General features: G+C 47.1%; 1 protein-coding gene across 3 annotated transcripts in view; it reads left to right on the forward strand.

Annotated features, from left to right (window-relative positions):
• The window catches only part of mtmr1a (myotubularin related protein 1a), a 41,714-nt gene extending 27,837 nt beyond the window's left edge, over positions 1 to 13,877 (forward strand). For all 3 annotated transcript variants that reach the window (XM_061710677.1, XM_061710676.1, XM_061710678.1), the window contains 6 exons: positions 3,346 to 3,393; positions 5,232 to 5,324; positions 6,353 to 6,466; positions 6,622 to 6,665; positions 8,758 to 8,890; positions 11,433 to 13,877. In XM_061710677.1, the coding sequence (XP_061566661.1) occupies positions 3,346 to 3,393; positions 5,232 to 5,324; positions 6,353 to 6,466; positions 6,622 to 6,665; positions 8,758 to 8,890; positions 11,433 to 11,594 (594 nt within the window). In that variant the 3' untranslated portion in view covers positions 11,595 to 13,877. The remainder of the gene's footprint in view (positions 1 to 3,345; positions 3,394 to 5,231; positions 5,325 to 6,352; positions 6,467 to 6,621; positions 6,666 to 8,757; positions 8,891 to 11,432) is intronic.
• The last annotated feature ends 1,177 nt before the right edge of the window (positions 13,878 to 15,054 follow it).

Raw genomic sequence — 15,054 nt, forward strand, 5'->3', positions numbered from 1 at the left:
GATCTAAAAAGAAAAAACTAACCGAAAAATCTGCTTATCTTTACGGCAACCGGGACCCTCCCGTAAGAATTTACTTAAGACACGGGGAACTGGCGATGCAGGGTTTGAGGTGGTGAAATGAAGCCAGATTCATGTCATACTCTTAATAATGTCATCACATATCACAACATATATCAGACTTATAATAAAACAGCGCTGATCGTGTCCCTCTGTGTGTAAAGCCCAGCGTCAGTCAGGACTCTGCTGCTGCTGGAGCTGCAGCCGCGGTGACACGCCGGGAACCTCCTCTTCACCCCCCGCTTTAGGACAGAACAAATGAGGGGCTTCGTAGAGCGTTTAGGGGCTCCACGGAGCCTCTCATTTCTTCCCTAAAGGGACACCGATTTTTTTTATATATATGAGTTTTACGCGCGCGTGAAACCTTTAGGAAACCTTTAGGCTTAGGTGTAAGCCTAAATTAAGGCCCTGCGTTATAACGACGCGGAGCCTACGGCGTAGGGTACGCGGCGACGTGCTCCTACGCCGTAGGCTCCGCGTTGGTGACGCGGAACCATAAACCTTCCCTGAGCAGCTCTGAGGGGAGACGGGAAAGGAGGAGGGGGAGCGGGGGGTGAAGCGGGGCTGCCGGGCCCTTCGCATAGGGTGTGATTTGCAGTTAATGGCTGATCCTACCGTTAGTTTTTAAACTATAAAAAGTGGGGGGGGACATGATTTTGAAAAGACGGGGGGACATGCCCCCCCCCTGTTGCGCCGGGGAACTCACGGCGTTCCGCGCAGCAACGGCGTGCTGCCACTCACTCACTGTATTTTATACTATTTATTTTTCTACTTTTACTGTGACCACAAAATAATGTCGTTTTCCTGTCCTCCACCTCATCCACAACATCTCGATCTCAGATCTCAGTGAAATTCAGTACGGTGGCTGGACACATCTCATTCATTCCATGATTCATTCTGAAGCCAAACAGGCTGCAGGAAGCCACTGCGCATGCTCAGCAGGCTCATTCATATGCAAAAACATACCATTTTTGGTATGAAGTGGGCGTGTAGAGGGCGGGATATGAGCCGGATTCAGCTGCACAACCTTCCAGCTGGACTGTGATTTATAAAGAGAACATTGCGTGGAAGTCTGCGTGCAGGCGGTTTTATAGATCCGGATTTTTTTTTGCGCCCGCCATTTTCGGCTTTTGGGTGTACGTGCACTTTTAGTATGAATTCTACGCACTCCATTTTAAATGAGGCCCCTGGGAGCTCTGGGAGCTCTGGGAGATCTGGGAGGGCATCCAGGTCCCTGGTCCTGGAGCAGGTGGTCCTCAAGGAGTGCTCCAATATTATCAATGATTTCTACGCTGGTAAAACCCTCCCTGAACATCTCCATGGTCTTGAGACTTCGTTGCACAGATTCAAGACCCCCGGAACCCGGTAGTCCACTCTGGTTCTAATCGAGGGTATGATTGACATCACTTCCCCACTGGACCAGCCCCCTTACTCACACTGTGGCAAAAATGGCTGCAACTAGTGGAGAAGACGGGATAACAGATGATTATGGGCTTAAATTAAAGTCAGTTGGACTTGACAGTGACACGTACAGTTACCCCAAGAACCAGTGGTCCATGGACATTAATATTTGGTACAGTTACCAAGAACCAGTGGTCCATGGACATTAATATTTGGCCACGAATCGAGTTTCCTGATATTTATATGTACTTATTTTCTACACCGGGTAAATACACGAAGCAAAGCTTGAAGGCATACAAAAGTCTTGATGCTTGGTCCGACTTCAAGGCAGGATTTGTTGGTGAAATTAAAGTGATGAGGACACCGAACTTTATGATTTGACCGTTTAACGTTAGCTACCCTAAAATCCAACATTACCTGATACAAAATGGGAACCACAAATCCACGTTTTGGTGCCTGGAATCCAGTTGTTTCTGCGAATTGCAGCGATCCATTTGTCTCTCTTAAGCTTATTTTTCGGCAGTCTGTAAAACTCTGATTTCTTGCTAAATCTATGAGTACAGTCGATCGCACAACAGCTCTTTCCCATTTTAGATGTTTTCCAGTTGCTCAAACTGAAAGTTTAAGCTGACACTCAGTCTTTCTACCACTCAGTGGGCGAAACCCGCTGTGAAGTTGCATCTGTGACGTCATACGCATTCCCTCTACAGTGGAGTCCTCCTCGGTGGTCCACTCTGGTTCCAACAGTGATGGATGGTCTGACACTGATGGACCAGGGGCCTCATTTATAAAAGAGTGTGTAGGATTCATACTAAAAGTGCGCGTGCTCCCAAAAGCCGAAAATGGCGGGCGCAAAAAAAAATCCGGATTTATAAAACCGTGTGCACGCACACTTGCACGCAATGTTCGCTTTATAAATCACAGTCCAGCTGGAAGATTGCGCAGCTGAATTTGCCTCATATCCCGCCCTCTACACGCCCACTTTTTACCAAGAATGGTCAATGCAAACCACATGATGATTGTATTTGCATATGAATGAGCCTGCTGAGCATGCGCAGCGGCTTCCTGCAGCCTGTTTCTGCTGTGCGTCGGGATGAATGAGACATATGTCGAGCCAGTGTTCTGCCGAGGTGTCCTACCTCGGCAGAAAATACTACCGTACGATCCCCGTTTCTTTTATCTCAGTTTCTTTTTTTTTTCAAAGGCTTTTTCATGCAAATAGACAATTTAACAGCAGGAAGTCAGAATGTGCTTCCACATAGATCTATGTGTACGACGCTTCGGCGGAAGAAAAAAACCCGTCAGATCACACTTCCACATAGATAAATGCAGGTAGGATGATTTGACAAATGAAAATACCCTGTCAAAATTTATCTATGCTTTTTAAAAATTAAAAAAAAAAAAAATTTAAATCCCAACCTTTGCGTAAAAGGTGGCGTGCGCATCTTTCAAGCCCTGTTTTGTGCGCATGCAAGCTTTATAAATGAGGCCCCTGGACCTTGGAGTTCACCTTGAATCTCTTTGGAAGTTGTTTTGGACTCTTTAGTTTCCGTTCGTATCATCCGTCTCTTCAGTTTGTCCTCAGTTGTCCTCTTGTGTCCAAGTCCAGGGAGGTCGTCTACGGTCCTGTGGATCCTAAACATCAACCTGTAGTCACGGGACCATCCAGCTGCTTGGAGACGCTTTTCTAGCCTTTACCTACCTAGAATGTTCTCCCCGATGTCCTCAGACCACTGTCTCCTTGACTTCTGTTCCATGTCCAGTGTGGTGGACACCATGATACCAACCAGCTAGCAAGTTCTATCGATGGTGGTTCTTCCTTTAGTGGAGGGGAACCAGCAACTCTGTCCATGTGTGTTCCGAACTAACAACTGTTTTTATTTCCAGGTTCTGGTGGAGAAGGAGTGGATCAGCTTTGGACACAAGTTTTCAGCCGTAAGACCTTCTTCCTGTAACAACATGGACTACGTTTACATGCAGTCAATAACCCTTTTCTAACTGGAATATTAGCAATAACCCGGTTGCGCACGACCATGTAAACACCAATAACCCCTTTGAATAAGCGGAATTTGCTCATATTTGGTCATGTATAGCCTAACGGGGTATCCCCATCAAAAGGAACAGGAATATGTTTTCTGCAAATGTTCTTTTTGCAAGGAATCTTGGTTTTTTGAGTCCAGGAGGTTTTTATGAACATGGCGAAACGAAGCACCAGGAGGAGACTAATCACTTCAGAAATGTAATGCAAGATATGAACATTTTGTCATTTGTAGACGGTAGAAAGTACTGGGATAGAAGATTTACAAGAAGGTGAGCGAAAAGTTGCGCGAAGCAGCATTTGTACGAACTCCAGACCAGATCAAGCTCCGCTGGAAGATGCTGAAAAAGGCGAACTACAGGGCCGAGAAACAAAACGACTTCAACTGGGCTGTTGATTATCCGCCCTGCTGCTGTTATTGTTGTTGTTTTGAATTTGGATACAGGAAGAAGAAGCGGAAATGACAGGAATTGTGTCATGATGTTCTCCGTGCGTCGCTGGTTTGATCCAGATATCCCAAATGATTAATTACCATGTATACAGGGATAACCCTGTTTGCTCACGCATTTAAACAGATTATTCCCAATGTTTCAGTAACCGGAATATTGACCTTAACCCGAATTTTGACTGCATGTAAACGTAGTGATTAATATTAAGAGTCAGGAGTGTTTCCGGACCCGCCGGCTTCATTCCCGTCCCGTCGTCAGGTGATGCCTGTTGTTCAGGCTGTCAGTCACAAGTTGCCAGATCTTGTCTTGTTCATTCACTCCTGTGGAACACGGCTCAGTTCTGATGTTTATCAGGACACAAAAGAACCAGCTCCTCAGCAGATCCAAAAAAGATGAAAAACAGAATAAGACACGTTAAACTGCGTGTAAAACGAGACAGCCAATAATCCAACACTTGTACATCCACGCTGAGCAGCAGTTGCATGAGGAAATGATTTTCTGTATAGTTTTACGAAGCTCTGCCGTCGTTGTGGTTCATTCTTCACAGCCGTTGTAGGAGCCTAAATGTAATTTGACTTAATATTTGGATAATAATAAAACATTTCATTTCATTTGTTATTTAAGCGTACTCTTAAATTAAATACTTGTGATTTTTGAAAACCGCACAAAGTTATGGGTAAGCCCTGAATGCAGGCATTGTGACGTAGAATTGTCAAATTGGTTTGATTCACCGCACGAATCGGCACAGATTACTTTTGCAATACTGTATTTGACCCGGTCTTTGTACGTTTTGACCGTATAGAAACGTAATTCTCCTCACTTGTGTGAAATAAGACCTGGAAACAGGCATTGTGGCATAGAATTGTCAAATTGGTTTAATTCACCATACAAATTGTTACAGATTACTTTTGTAATACTGTATTTGACCTGGTCTTTGTACGTTTTCACCGTAGAGAAACGTAATTATTGCCATTGTAAGAATGAGATGTACCTGCTGTACTCTACTGCCCTTACTTTTTAACAACTTGTGCTTTTTATTATTTTACCTCTTTTCTTATAATTTTATTTCATTTTATATGTTATTTACTGTTTAATTGTGTCTTGCCGATTTTAATCTTGATGTAAAGCACTTTGAATTACCTTGTGTTGAACTGTGCTGTACAAATAAACTTGCCTTGCCTTGGGTAAGGTGATGAGTTGTCCCCCTGGGGACAGATGATGGCGAGCCGAGTCAGCTGTTGGTGAACTGCTGCCTCCGTTTCTGACCGTGGTTTTATTTCCTGCAGCGAGTGGGTCACGGAGACGAGAACCACGCCAACTCGGAGCGCTCGCCGCTCTTCGTCCAGTTCCTCGACTGCGTTTGGCAGATGACTCGGCAGGTCAGACCCCTGAACATCACCCTCCTCCATGTTTGTTTATATATAGTTTTATTTGGATCCCCATGCAGCAACTGCAGCTATTATTCCTGGGGTCCGACACATAATACACAGTACATTACAACAAAAAATTAAAAGCAAACCTAAAGAGGTAGCATATAAAAAAAGAAAGGAAAAACAGAAAATAAAGAAAAAAATAAAAAGTAATTCCGTTTAATATTTAGATATAAATAAAAACAATACATCTTCATACATTTTATAGCATCAACAAATTCAAACAATGTACAGGACTGTCTCAGAAAATTAAAATATTGTGATAAAGTCCTTTATTTTCTGTAATGCAAAAATGTCATACATTCTGGATTCATTACAAATCAACTGAAATATTGCAAGCCTTTTATTATTTTAATATTGCTGATCATGGCTTACAGCTTAAGAAAACTCAAATATCCTATCTCAAAAAATTAGAATATTCTGTGAATCTTAATCTTAAACTGTAAGCCATAATCAGCAATATTAAAATAATAAAAGGCTTGCAATATTTCAGTTGATTTGTAATGAATCCAGAATGTATGACATTTTTGCATTACAGAAAATAAAGGACTTTATCACAATATTCAAATTTTCTGAGACAGTCCTGTATAGTTATCATAGTATATATATATCATAGTATATATATATATATATATATATATATATATATATATATATATATATATATATACATACATACAGTACATATACATATATACACACATACCCATATACTATCTACATTATTTATTTAATAATAATTAAATAAGTTTTACATGTATCTATTCAAGAGATGTTTCTTTACTAACAATTTGAATTATTTTATGTTAATAATTTGGTTAAAGTGTTTGGGGAGTGGGTTCCATGCAGACATAGCTCTGTACATCACCGTTCTTTTACCATAGTTTGTCTTTATGTTTGTGTCCTGACTTTCCTCTGAGGAGACGTGAGGACGGACGTGTCGGTCGGTGTGAGCTTGTGTTTTCCTTTGACTCCAGTTCCCAGCAGCCTTTGAGTTCAACGAGCTGTTCCTCATCACGGTGCTGGACCACCTGCACAGCTGCCTGTTCGGGACGTTCCTCAGCAACAGCGAGCAGGAGAGGACGGCCAAGGTACGCAGCTTCTACATCTGAACCTGGACCGGTTCTGTCCAGGCAGGGACAGGAGACCAGAACTTGGTTCAGCAGGTCCCGCGTCTCCGTCCGGTCCTGCAGGAACGGCCTGTTCTCGTCAGGGGATTCAACTGTCTTCTTGTGTTCTTGTGCAGGAGATTCCGGCCAAGACGGTGTCTCTGTGGTCTTACATCAACAGGTAAGACCCCAAACCACCGTCAAACGGGATCAGGTCTTCATCAGAGCAGGAGGTCCCGCTTGAGCCGGGAGCGTGCAGACTGGGACAGGTTCAGTTATCCAACAAACCTGGACCAGATAGGAGTTAACAGCTGGTTGGAGCTCCTTCAGCAGCGGAGGTCTTCCAGGATCTCTGGATCAGAGCTGCTCAATGTTCTGGAGGACTTCTGGATCACTCCGCAATTTCAATTCAATTCAATTTTATTTATACAGCGTCTATTACAACAGAAGTTTTCTCTAGGATCTTTCCAGAGACCCCCAATGACCCCCAAGCAATTATGACATAAACATAACATGAACAATGGCAGGTAAAAACTCCCCTAGTGGGAGAAAAACCTTAAGCCAAATAATGGCAAGGGAAAACTCCCCTTTGGGAGGGAAGAAACCTGGACCAGGACCTGGATCATAAGGGGGGACCCTCCTGCTGGAGGCCTGACTGGGTAGAGCAGGAACAGAGAGAACAGACAGAGAGAATGAAGAACCGAAAGGAGAGACACAGACACAATGGCTAACTGGTGCAATAGAGGGAATGCGCATCACGTCACAGATGCGACTTCACAGCGGGTTAGGCCCACTGAGTGGCAGAAAGACTGAGTGGTCAGCGTAGACTTTCAGTTTGAGCAACTCAAAAACATCTAAAATGGGAAATAGCTGTTGTGCGATCGACTGTACTCATAGATTTAGGAAGAAATCGGAGTTATCGTTTTACAGACTGCTGAAAAATAAGCTTAAGAGAGACAAATGGATCTCTGCAATTCACAGAAACAACTGGATTCCAGGCACCGAAATGTGGATTTGCGGTTCCCATTTTGTATCAGGTAATGTTGGATATTTGGGTAGCTAACGTTAAACGGTCAAATCATAAAGTTCGGTGTCCTCATCACTTTAATTTCTACAACAAATCCTGCCTTGAAGTAGAAACATATGGGGGGACCCTCCTGCCTCCAGCTGGACAGAGCAGGAAAAGAGAGAACAGACAGAGAGAATGAAGAACAGAGAAAGGAGAGACACAGACACAATGGCTGGTGCACTACAGGGATGACTATATAAACAGATGCAGACAGCAGACACTGAGGTGGTCAGAGGGGGGTCAGGGGGCAGGTCAGGATATCAGCAAGCATATAGCAGACATCTATACAGACAGGTGGAAGCAGCAGTGGGATGATCAGAGGGGGACTGCAGGTCAGCATGCAGCTCCTGAAGCTCTGGCCTGCAAACATGAACAGAAGAGAAGGGGGGGGACCAGCACAACAAACTACAAGAACGATGGACAAAAATGATGGCTAGGAGAAGAGAAGAAGGGAAGAGGAGAAGAGGGGAAGAGAAGGAGGGATGATGGGCACTGCCCAGTGGATCATGTCGGTGCCCCCCTAGTCTTGTTCTATAGCTGCAGCTATGACTACTGACTCTAACACACTAGATCAGGGGTCACCAATCCTGGTCCTCGAGGGCCGGTGTCCTGCATGTTTTACATGTTTCGCTGCTTCATTGCACCGTGATAAAAGTGAGTCGTTAAGAGAATTTCGCAGACCTCAATGACAAGCTGATGACAATGATTAATTAGAATCAGGTGGGTTAAAGCAGAGAAAACTCTGAAACATGCAGGACACCGGCCTTCGAGGACCAGGATTGGTGACCCCTGCACTAGAGTTTACTCTTGCGACTTTATTTGATAGGTGCAGTGAAAGACCGACACGTACTGTAGGAAGTGGGGGCAAAATATGTCGCGACTGGAATCGAACCTGCGTCACTGTACAGGGGAAGGTGTACATAAGTTGCCTGCTCAACCTATTGAACCATACGGGCGGGCGCATGCTCGTGTTGACAAAATCCACTCTCAAAATGGCCGGGAAAAAATGCAAGTCATCACGACAGGCCGTGGTATACGCTCATTATATCACAGCTGAGAGGCTTTCTTCGGGCCGACGGGAAGTGATGTATTGCTTTTATAAAACGGTTACCAATAATTTAAATATGAAAGAGGAATACAAGTAGCTGTTCTCACTGTGATGGACGGGAGCGACTGATGTCAGATGTTTGCTGTTTGTCCACAGTCAGCCGGAGGACTTCACCAACCCCTTCTACGTGGACTACCAGAACCACGTTCTGTACCCGCTGGTTTCCTCCAGACACCTGCAGCTTTGGACCAGCTACTACGCCCGCTGGAACCCTCGCATGAGGCCTCAGGTACACCACCTCCCTGCTGTACACACCAGAGCTCCCAGAGCTAACAGAGCTCCCAGAGCTAACAGAGCTCCCAGAGCTCCCAGAGCTTCCAGAGCTCCCAGAGCTTCCAGAGCCGGACCTGCTGTAGACCACTGGGCAGATCCAAAGGTCTCACTCACGAGGGATTTAGTTAACTTACCCCTAAGACCATGCTGTTGAAGTGGTTGGTTGAACCTGAGCTGGTCAGCATGCAGCTCCTGCAGCTCCTGCAGCTCCTGCAGCTCCTGCAGCTCCTGCAGCTCCTGCAGCTCCTGCAGCTCCTGCAGCTCCTGCAGCTCCTGCAGCTCCTGCAGCTCCTGCAGCTCCTGCAGCTCATGGAGCTCTGGCCTGCAAACATTTACAGGATGTAAAGGAGGGGGAGTGTCTTGCCCAAGGACACGACGACAGGTGACTGGGGGGAGCGGGGTTTGAACCGCCAATCATGGACCATTGGACGACCCGCTCCACCACCTGAGCCACCTCCACCCCTCCATCTATCCATCCCTCCCTCCCTCCCTCCATCCATCCCTCACTCCCTCCATCCCTCCAACCATTTATCCATCCTTTCCTCCCTCCAATCCTCCATCCCTCCCTCCAACCAACCATCCATCCCTCCCTCCAATCCTCTATCCCTCCCTCCAACCATCCATCCCTCCCTCCAATCCTCTATCCCTCCCTCCAACCAACCATCCATCCCTCCCTCCAACCAACTATCCATCCCTCCCTCCCTCCCTCCAACCATCCATCCCTCCCTCCAATCCTCTATCCCTCCCTCCAACCAACCATCCATCCCTCCCTCCAACCAACTATCCATCCCTCCCTCCCTCCCTCCAACCATCCATCCCTCCCTCCAATCCTCTATCCCTCCCTCCCTCCCTCCCTCCAACCATCCATCCCTCCCTCCCTCCCTCCAATCCTCTATCCCTCCCTCCCTCCCTCCAACCATCCCTCCCTCCCTCCCTCCCTCCCTCCCTCCCTCCAATCCTCTATCCCTCCCTCCCTCCAACCATCCATCCCTCCATCCATCCCTCCCTCCCTCCCTCCCTCCCTCCAATCCTCTATCCCTCCCTCCCTCCAACCATCCATCCATCCCTCCCTCCCTCCAACCCTCCAACCATTTATCCATCCTTTCCTCCCTCCAATCCTCCATCCCTCCCTCCAACCAACTATCCATCCCTCCCTCCCTCCCTCCAACCATCCATCCCTCCCTCCAATCCTCTATCCCTCCCTCCAACCATCCATCCCTCCCTCCAATCCTCTATCCCTCCCTCCAACCAACCATCCATCCCTCCCTCCAACCAACTATCCATCCCTCCCTCCAACCAACTATCCATCCCTCCCTCCCTCCCTCCAACCATCCATCCCTCCCTCCAATCCTCTATCCCTCCCTCCCTCCCTCCCTCCAACCATCCATCCCTCCCTCCAATCCTCTATCCCTCCCTCCCTCCCTCCCTCCAACCATCCATCCCTCCCTCCCTCCCTCCAATCCTCTATCCCTCCCTCCCTCCCTCCAACCATCCCTCCCTCCCTCCATCCCTCCCTCCCTCCAACCATCCATCCCTCCCTCCAATCCTCTATCCCTCCCTCCAACCAACTATCCATCCCTCCCTCCCTCCCTCCAACCATCCATCCCTCCCTCCAATCCTCTATCCCTCCCTCCCTCCCTCCCTCCAACCATCCATCCCTCCCTCCCTCCCTCCAATCCTCTATCCCTCCCTCCCTCCCTCCAACCATCCCTCCCTCCCTCCCTCCCTCCCTCCCTCCCTCCCTCCAATCCTCTATCCCTCCCTCCCTCCAACCATCCATCCCTCCATCCATCCCTCCCTCCCTCCCTCCCTCCCTCCAATCCTCTATCCCTCCCTCCAACCAACCATCTATCCCTCCCTCCCTCCCTCCGATCCTCTATCCATCCCTCCCTCCCTCCAACCAACCAACTATCCATCCCTCACTCCCTCCATCCCTCCAACCATTTATCCATCCCTCCCTCCCTCCCTCCCTCCCTCCAATCCTCTATCCCTCCCTAACCCTCCAACCATCCATCCCTCCCTCCAATCCTCCATCCCTCCCTCCCTCCCTCCAATCCTCTATCCCTCCCTCCCTCCCTCCAACCATCCATCCCTCCCTCCAATCCTCCATCCCTCCCTCCCTCCCTCCAATCCTCTATCCCTCCCTCCCTCCAACCAACCAACTCTCCATCCCTCACTCCCTCCATCCCTCCAACCATTTATCCATCCCTCCCTCCCTCCCTCCAATCCTCTATCCCTCCCTCCATCCATCTATCCATCCCTCCCTCCCTCCCTCCAACCATCCATCCCTCCAACCATTTATCCATCCCTCCCTCCAATCCTCCAACCATTCCTCCCTCTCTCCCTCCCTCCCTCCCCCCCTCCCTCCATCCATCCATCCCTCCCTCCCCCTCCAACCATCCATCCCTCCCTCCCTCCCTCCAACTATCCCTCCCTCCCTCCCTCCCTCCCTCCCTCCTCCCTCCCTCCACCATGTTGACTCTCTGCCGGTGTTCCAGGTTCCGGTCCACCAGACTCTGAAGGAGCTGCTGATCCTGAGGGCGGAGCTGCAGAGGAGGGTGGAGGACCTGCAGAGAGAGGTCTCCTCCCGCTCCCCGTCCTTCTCCTCCGAACACTCGCCGTCCCCCACCCACAGCACGCCGCTGCACACCCCCGTCTGACCCGCCCCGGAGAAACCCGGAGGACCTTCTGCCCCTCCTCCTCCGGATCCTCCGGATCCTCCACCAGTCCCACCCGTCTTTGGACTTCAGCCATCTCAGTCACTAACTGAGAACTGTATTTCTGTATCAGGAGTGAACGTTTGGTCCAGAGACGAGTCGAGAGGGCCACCAGAACCACTTCAACCCTCCAGTGGTCCATGGACATTAATATTTGGCCACGAATCCAGTTTTCTGATATTTATTTGTACTTAATTTCTACGCCGGGGAAATACACGAAGCAAAGCTTGAAGGCATACAAATGTCTTGACACTTGGTCCGACTTCAAGGCAGGATTTGTTGTAGAAATTAAAATGATGAGGACACTGAACTTTATGATTTGACCGTTTAACGTTAACTACCCAAAAATCCAACATTACCTGATACAAAATGGGAACCGCAAATCCACGTTTCGGTGCCTGGAATCCAGTTGTTTCTGTGAATTGCAGCGATCTATTTGTCTCTCTTAAGCTTATTTTTCATCAGTCTGTAAAACGATAACTCCGATTTCTTGCTACATCTATGAGTACAGTCGATCGTACAACAGCTCTGTACCTACTCGCTGTGAAGTCGCGTCTGTGACGTCATGCGCGTTCCCTCTGTTACACACTGCCAGTCACGTTGCCGTGGTGACAACGCTGTTTCCTTTGAAACTGGTCCATGTCTAAGGGAGGCCGGGCTCTGCATGGGCGGGGTTTGCCAGACCCCGACCCTACATACAGTATTTTGTAGTTTAAGTCAGGGGTCTTCAACTGGGGGTCCAGGGGGTCCTCCAACTTCAAAAGAAATTAAAGCTGCAAACAGGGATGACCGGGCCCTCGCACCCTTGTGCACGTTCAGGCTGCAGTGGAAGCTTGTATGACTTGCATGTAGATTCTTCAGGCCTGGACATTCTTTCTCTATGTCAAACCATTCAAGTTATGGCAGAAAGTAGGAACTATCACATATCGACCAATCAGATGAAGGGTGGGTGTGCTTTTTGGCGTCAATCGTCGTCACGGTAACGCTTTTGAATGAGAAAAGTAATGCGTGTTGTCGCAGGATGTAGACGCACATTTTGATGTATAACACACCTGGGTGCACGTTACGGTTCGGGCCGTATTAACTGCCGAAGGAATGGCATAAGTTTCGCCAAAATTACACGATTAATTTAAAATGGCCCACTTCCTGTTCGGTTTTGGCCATGGCGCCAAGAGACTTTTCTTTAAGTTGCGACATGATACAGGTGTGTACCGATTTTCGTGCATGTACGTCAAACCGTATTGTGGGGCTTGAGGAAAACATTTTCTAGGGGGCGCTGTTGAGCCATTTTGCCACGGCCATTAATGCAAACCATTAAATATCCAATTTTTCGCCAGGCCTGGCTTGCGTGCAAAATTTGGTGACTTTTGGGGCACGTTTAGGGGGGAAAAAAGGCTCTCAGAGGATAGAAGATACAATAGGGCCTTCGCACTGTAAGTGCTCGGGCCCTAATAAAGGCAATTTTAACCAAAATAATTTATATATATATATATATATATATATATATATATGATTGAGAAAACTCCATTAACAGGCCATAATCTACTTTTGACAATAACTATTTAGTCAACTAAACAACTCTACATAAATGATTCCCATGACGTTAGTCATGTGACTAATGTTAACTTTAGAGTGGAAAAACGAGCTAGCTAGCTGTTTAAGAAAAAAAAATTAATTACTAAATTGACTTGGCTATTTCCTATTAACGCTAGTTAGACCTGAAGGATACATTTGTGACAATAATGAAGCCTAAAGCTGGAGATTGTAACGTTACAGCTCGGCCTAACGTTACTCCTTCCACGTCTGACGAGGCCAAAGTTTCATCAACCGTAAACACATGTAGCTAATAACCCAGTCAGGAATTGGTTAATAAGGTGATATAAGCAGAATAAAACACATTCAAAAGTTATAAGCCAGGCTTAAAACTTGACATGTTAAAAAAAAAAAGGGGAAAAAATAAGAATTCCAAGCGGGGGTCCCTGCTCTGTTTTTCTCTCATCCAAGGGGCCGCTGGGCTAAAAAAGGTTGAAGACCCCTGGTTTAAGTTGTTTACGGACCTTTTGAAAGTCAAGAAAAGCTGAATCTGGGACCTGTGACCCGCCCTGAACGTGTGATGTGACCTTTCCGTTTCACTTCCCGTGTGATCATCTGACGTTAAAACCAAAACCTGTACCGAGCCTTTTCACTTCTGACATTCCATGAAAGAAAGAGTCAATAAAAAGATACAGGACAGCAGTTCAGAGGTGGATCGTTTATTGATTGATTCACGTCAGTAAGAACGGCTGCAGCATGTGGACAGAAGGTTAACAAGAGTTTACACTTTCAGCAGTGTCTAAACGGCAAACAACTCAAGGCATGCGTGCGTGTGTGTGTGTGTGTGCAGGTGTGTGTGTGTGTGTGTGTGTGCACGTGTGTGTGTGTGTGTGTGTGTGTGTGTGTGTGTGCACGTGTGTGTGGACCAGACCAGTTACATCTGAACTCAGATAAAAACGTGGTTTCTAGCGTCGGTTGGACAGTGAGGACATTTTGCTACGCGGGGTGAGACTTTGACCCCTCAGCCGCGGTCATGTGACCCAGTGGCTCAGTCACCTCGGCCTGGACTAAATCCATCAGAACAAACACAGGTAACGGAGTCTCCCGGGGGCCCGTTTCCACGGCAACAAACCTACAAAAGAGTTTCTTCTAAGAGAAAGAGAAGGCCTTAAGAGTCGCTCGGTGCGCCTCAGCATCTGCACAACAGCCAGATCAGCCAATCAGTGATCGATCAAACCCAAACCAGGAAAAGCTGGAACGATGTGGAGAAACTTATTTACAGAATTTCACTTATTTACAGAACGGAAGGCTTTACGTCCGTTTCCCATCAGTTTCAAATAAAATGTGTATCATCGAGTAAACTAATGTCAGACGAGCAACACATTCCAGCAACGCTGCCGGGACCGGTGGACAAGCTGACCCTAACCCACAAATCTCTTATTTCATTTGGAAATAAACAATATATTATCTGAACTTTCATAAGGAAAGGCTTTTCGGAACATGTTTGAAGGTTTGGCTGCTGTTGGACACCTGGAGACGTGTCTGCAGGACAAACCGATGCCTGGAGATCATCACGGCTGGTTTCAGGCCATCGGACTGAGAGTCAAAGCAAATCCAGAAACATTTCTGTTCTGGATTGGTTCACTGTCCCAGTTTCTGTACGGAAGAGTATTCGGACCAGGCAGGAGAAAAATAAAAATAATATTTTAGAGGAGGAAGATTTTTTTTTCATTATGCACTTCGAGAAAAAAGTCGAAATGTCGAGAAAAAAGTCGAAATGTCGAGAATAATGTTGAAATGTTGACAAAAAAGGCGAAATTTCAACTTTTTTCTCGAAATTGTATTTCAACATTAATTTCGACATTTCGAC

The sequence above is a fragment of the Cololabis saira genome, chromosome 20, assembly GCF_033807715.1.
Source record: "Cololabis saira isolate AMF1-May2022 chromosome 20, fColSai1.1, whole genome shotgun sequence".
In the NCBI taxonomy this organism is placed as follows: domain Eukaryota; kingdom Metazoa; phylum Chordata; class Actinopteri; order Beloniformes; family Belonidae; genus Cololabis; species Cololabis saira.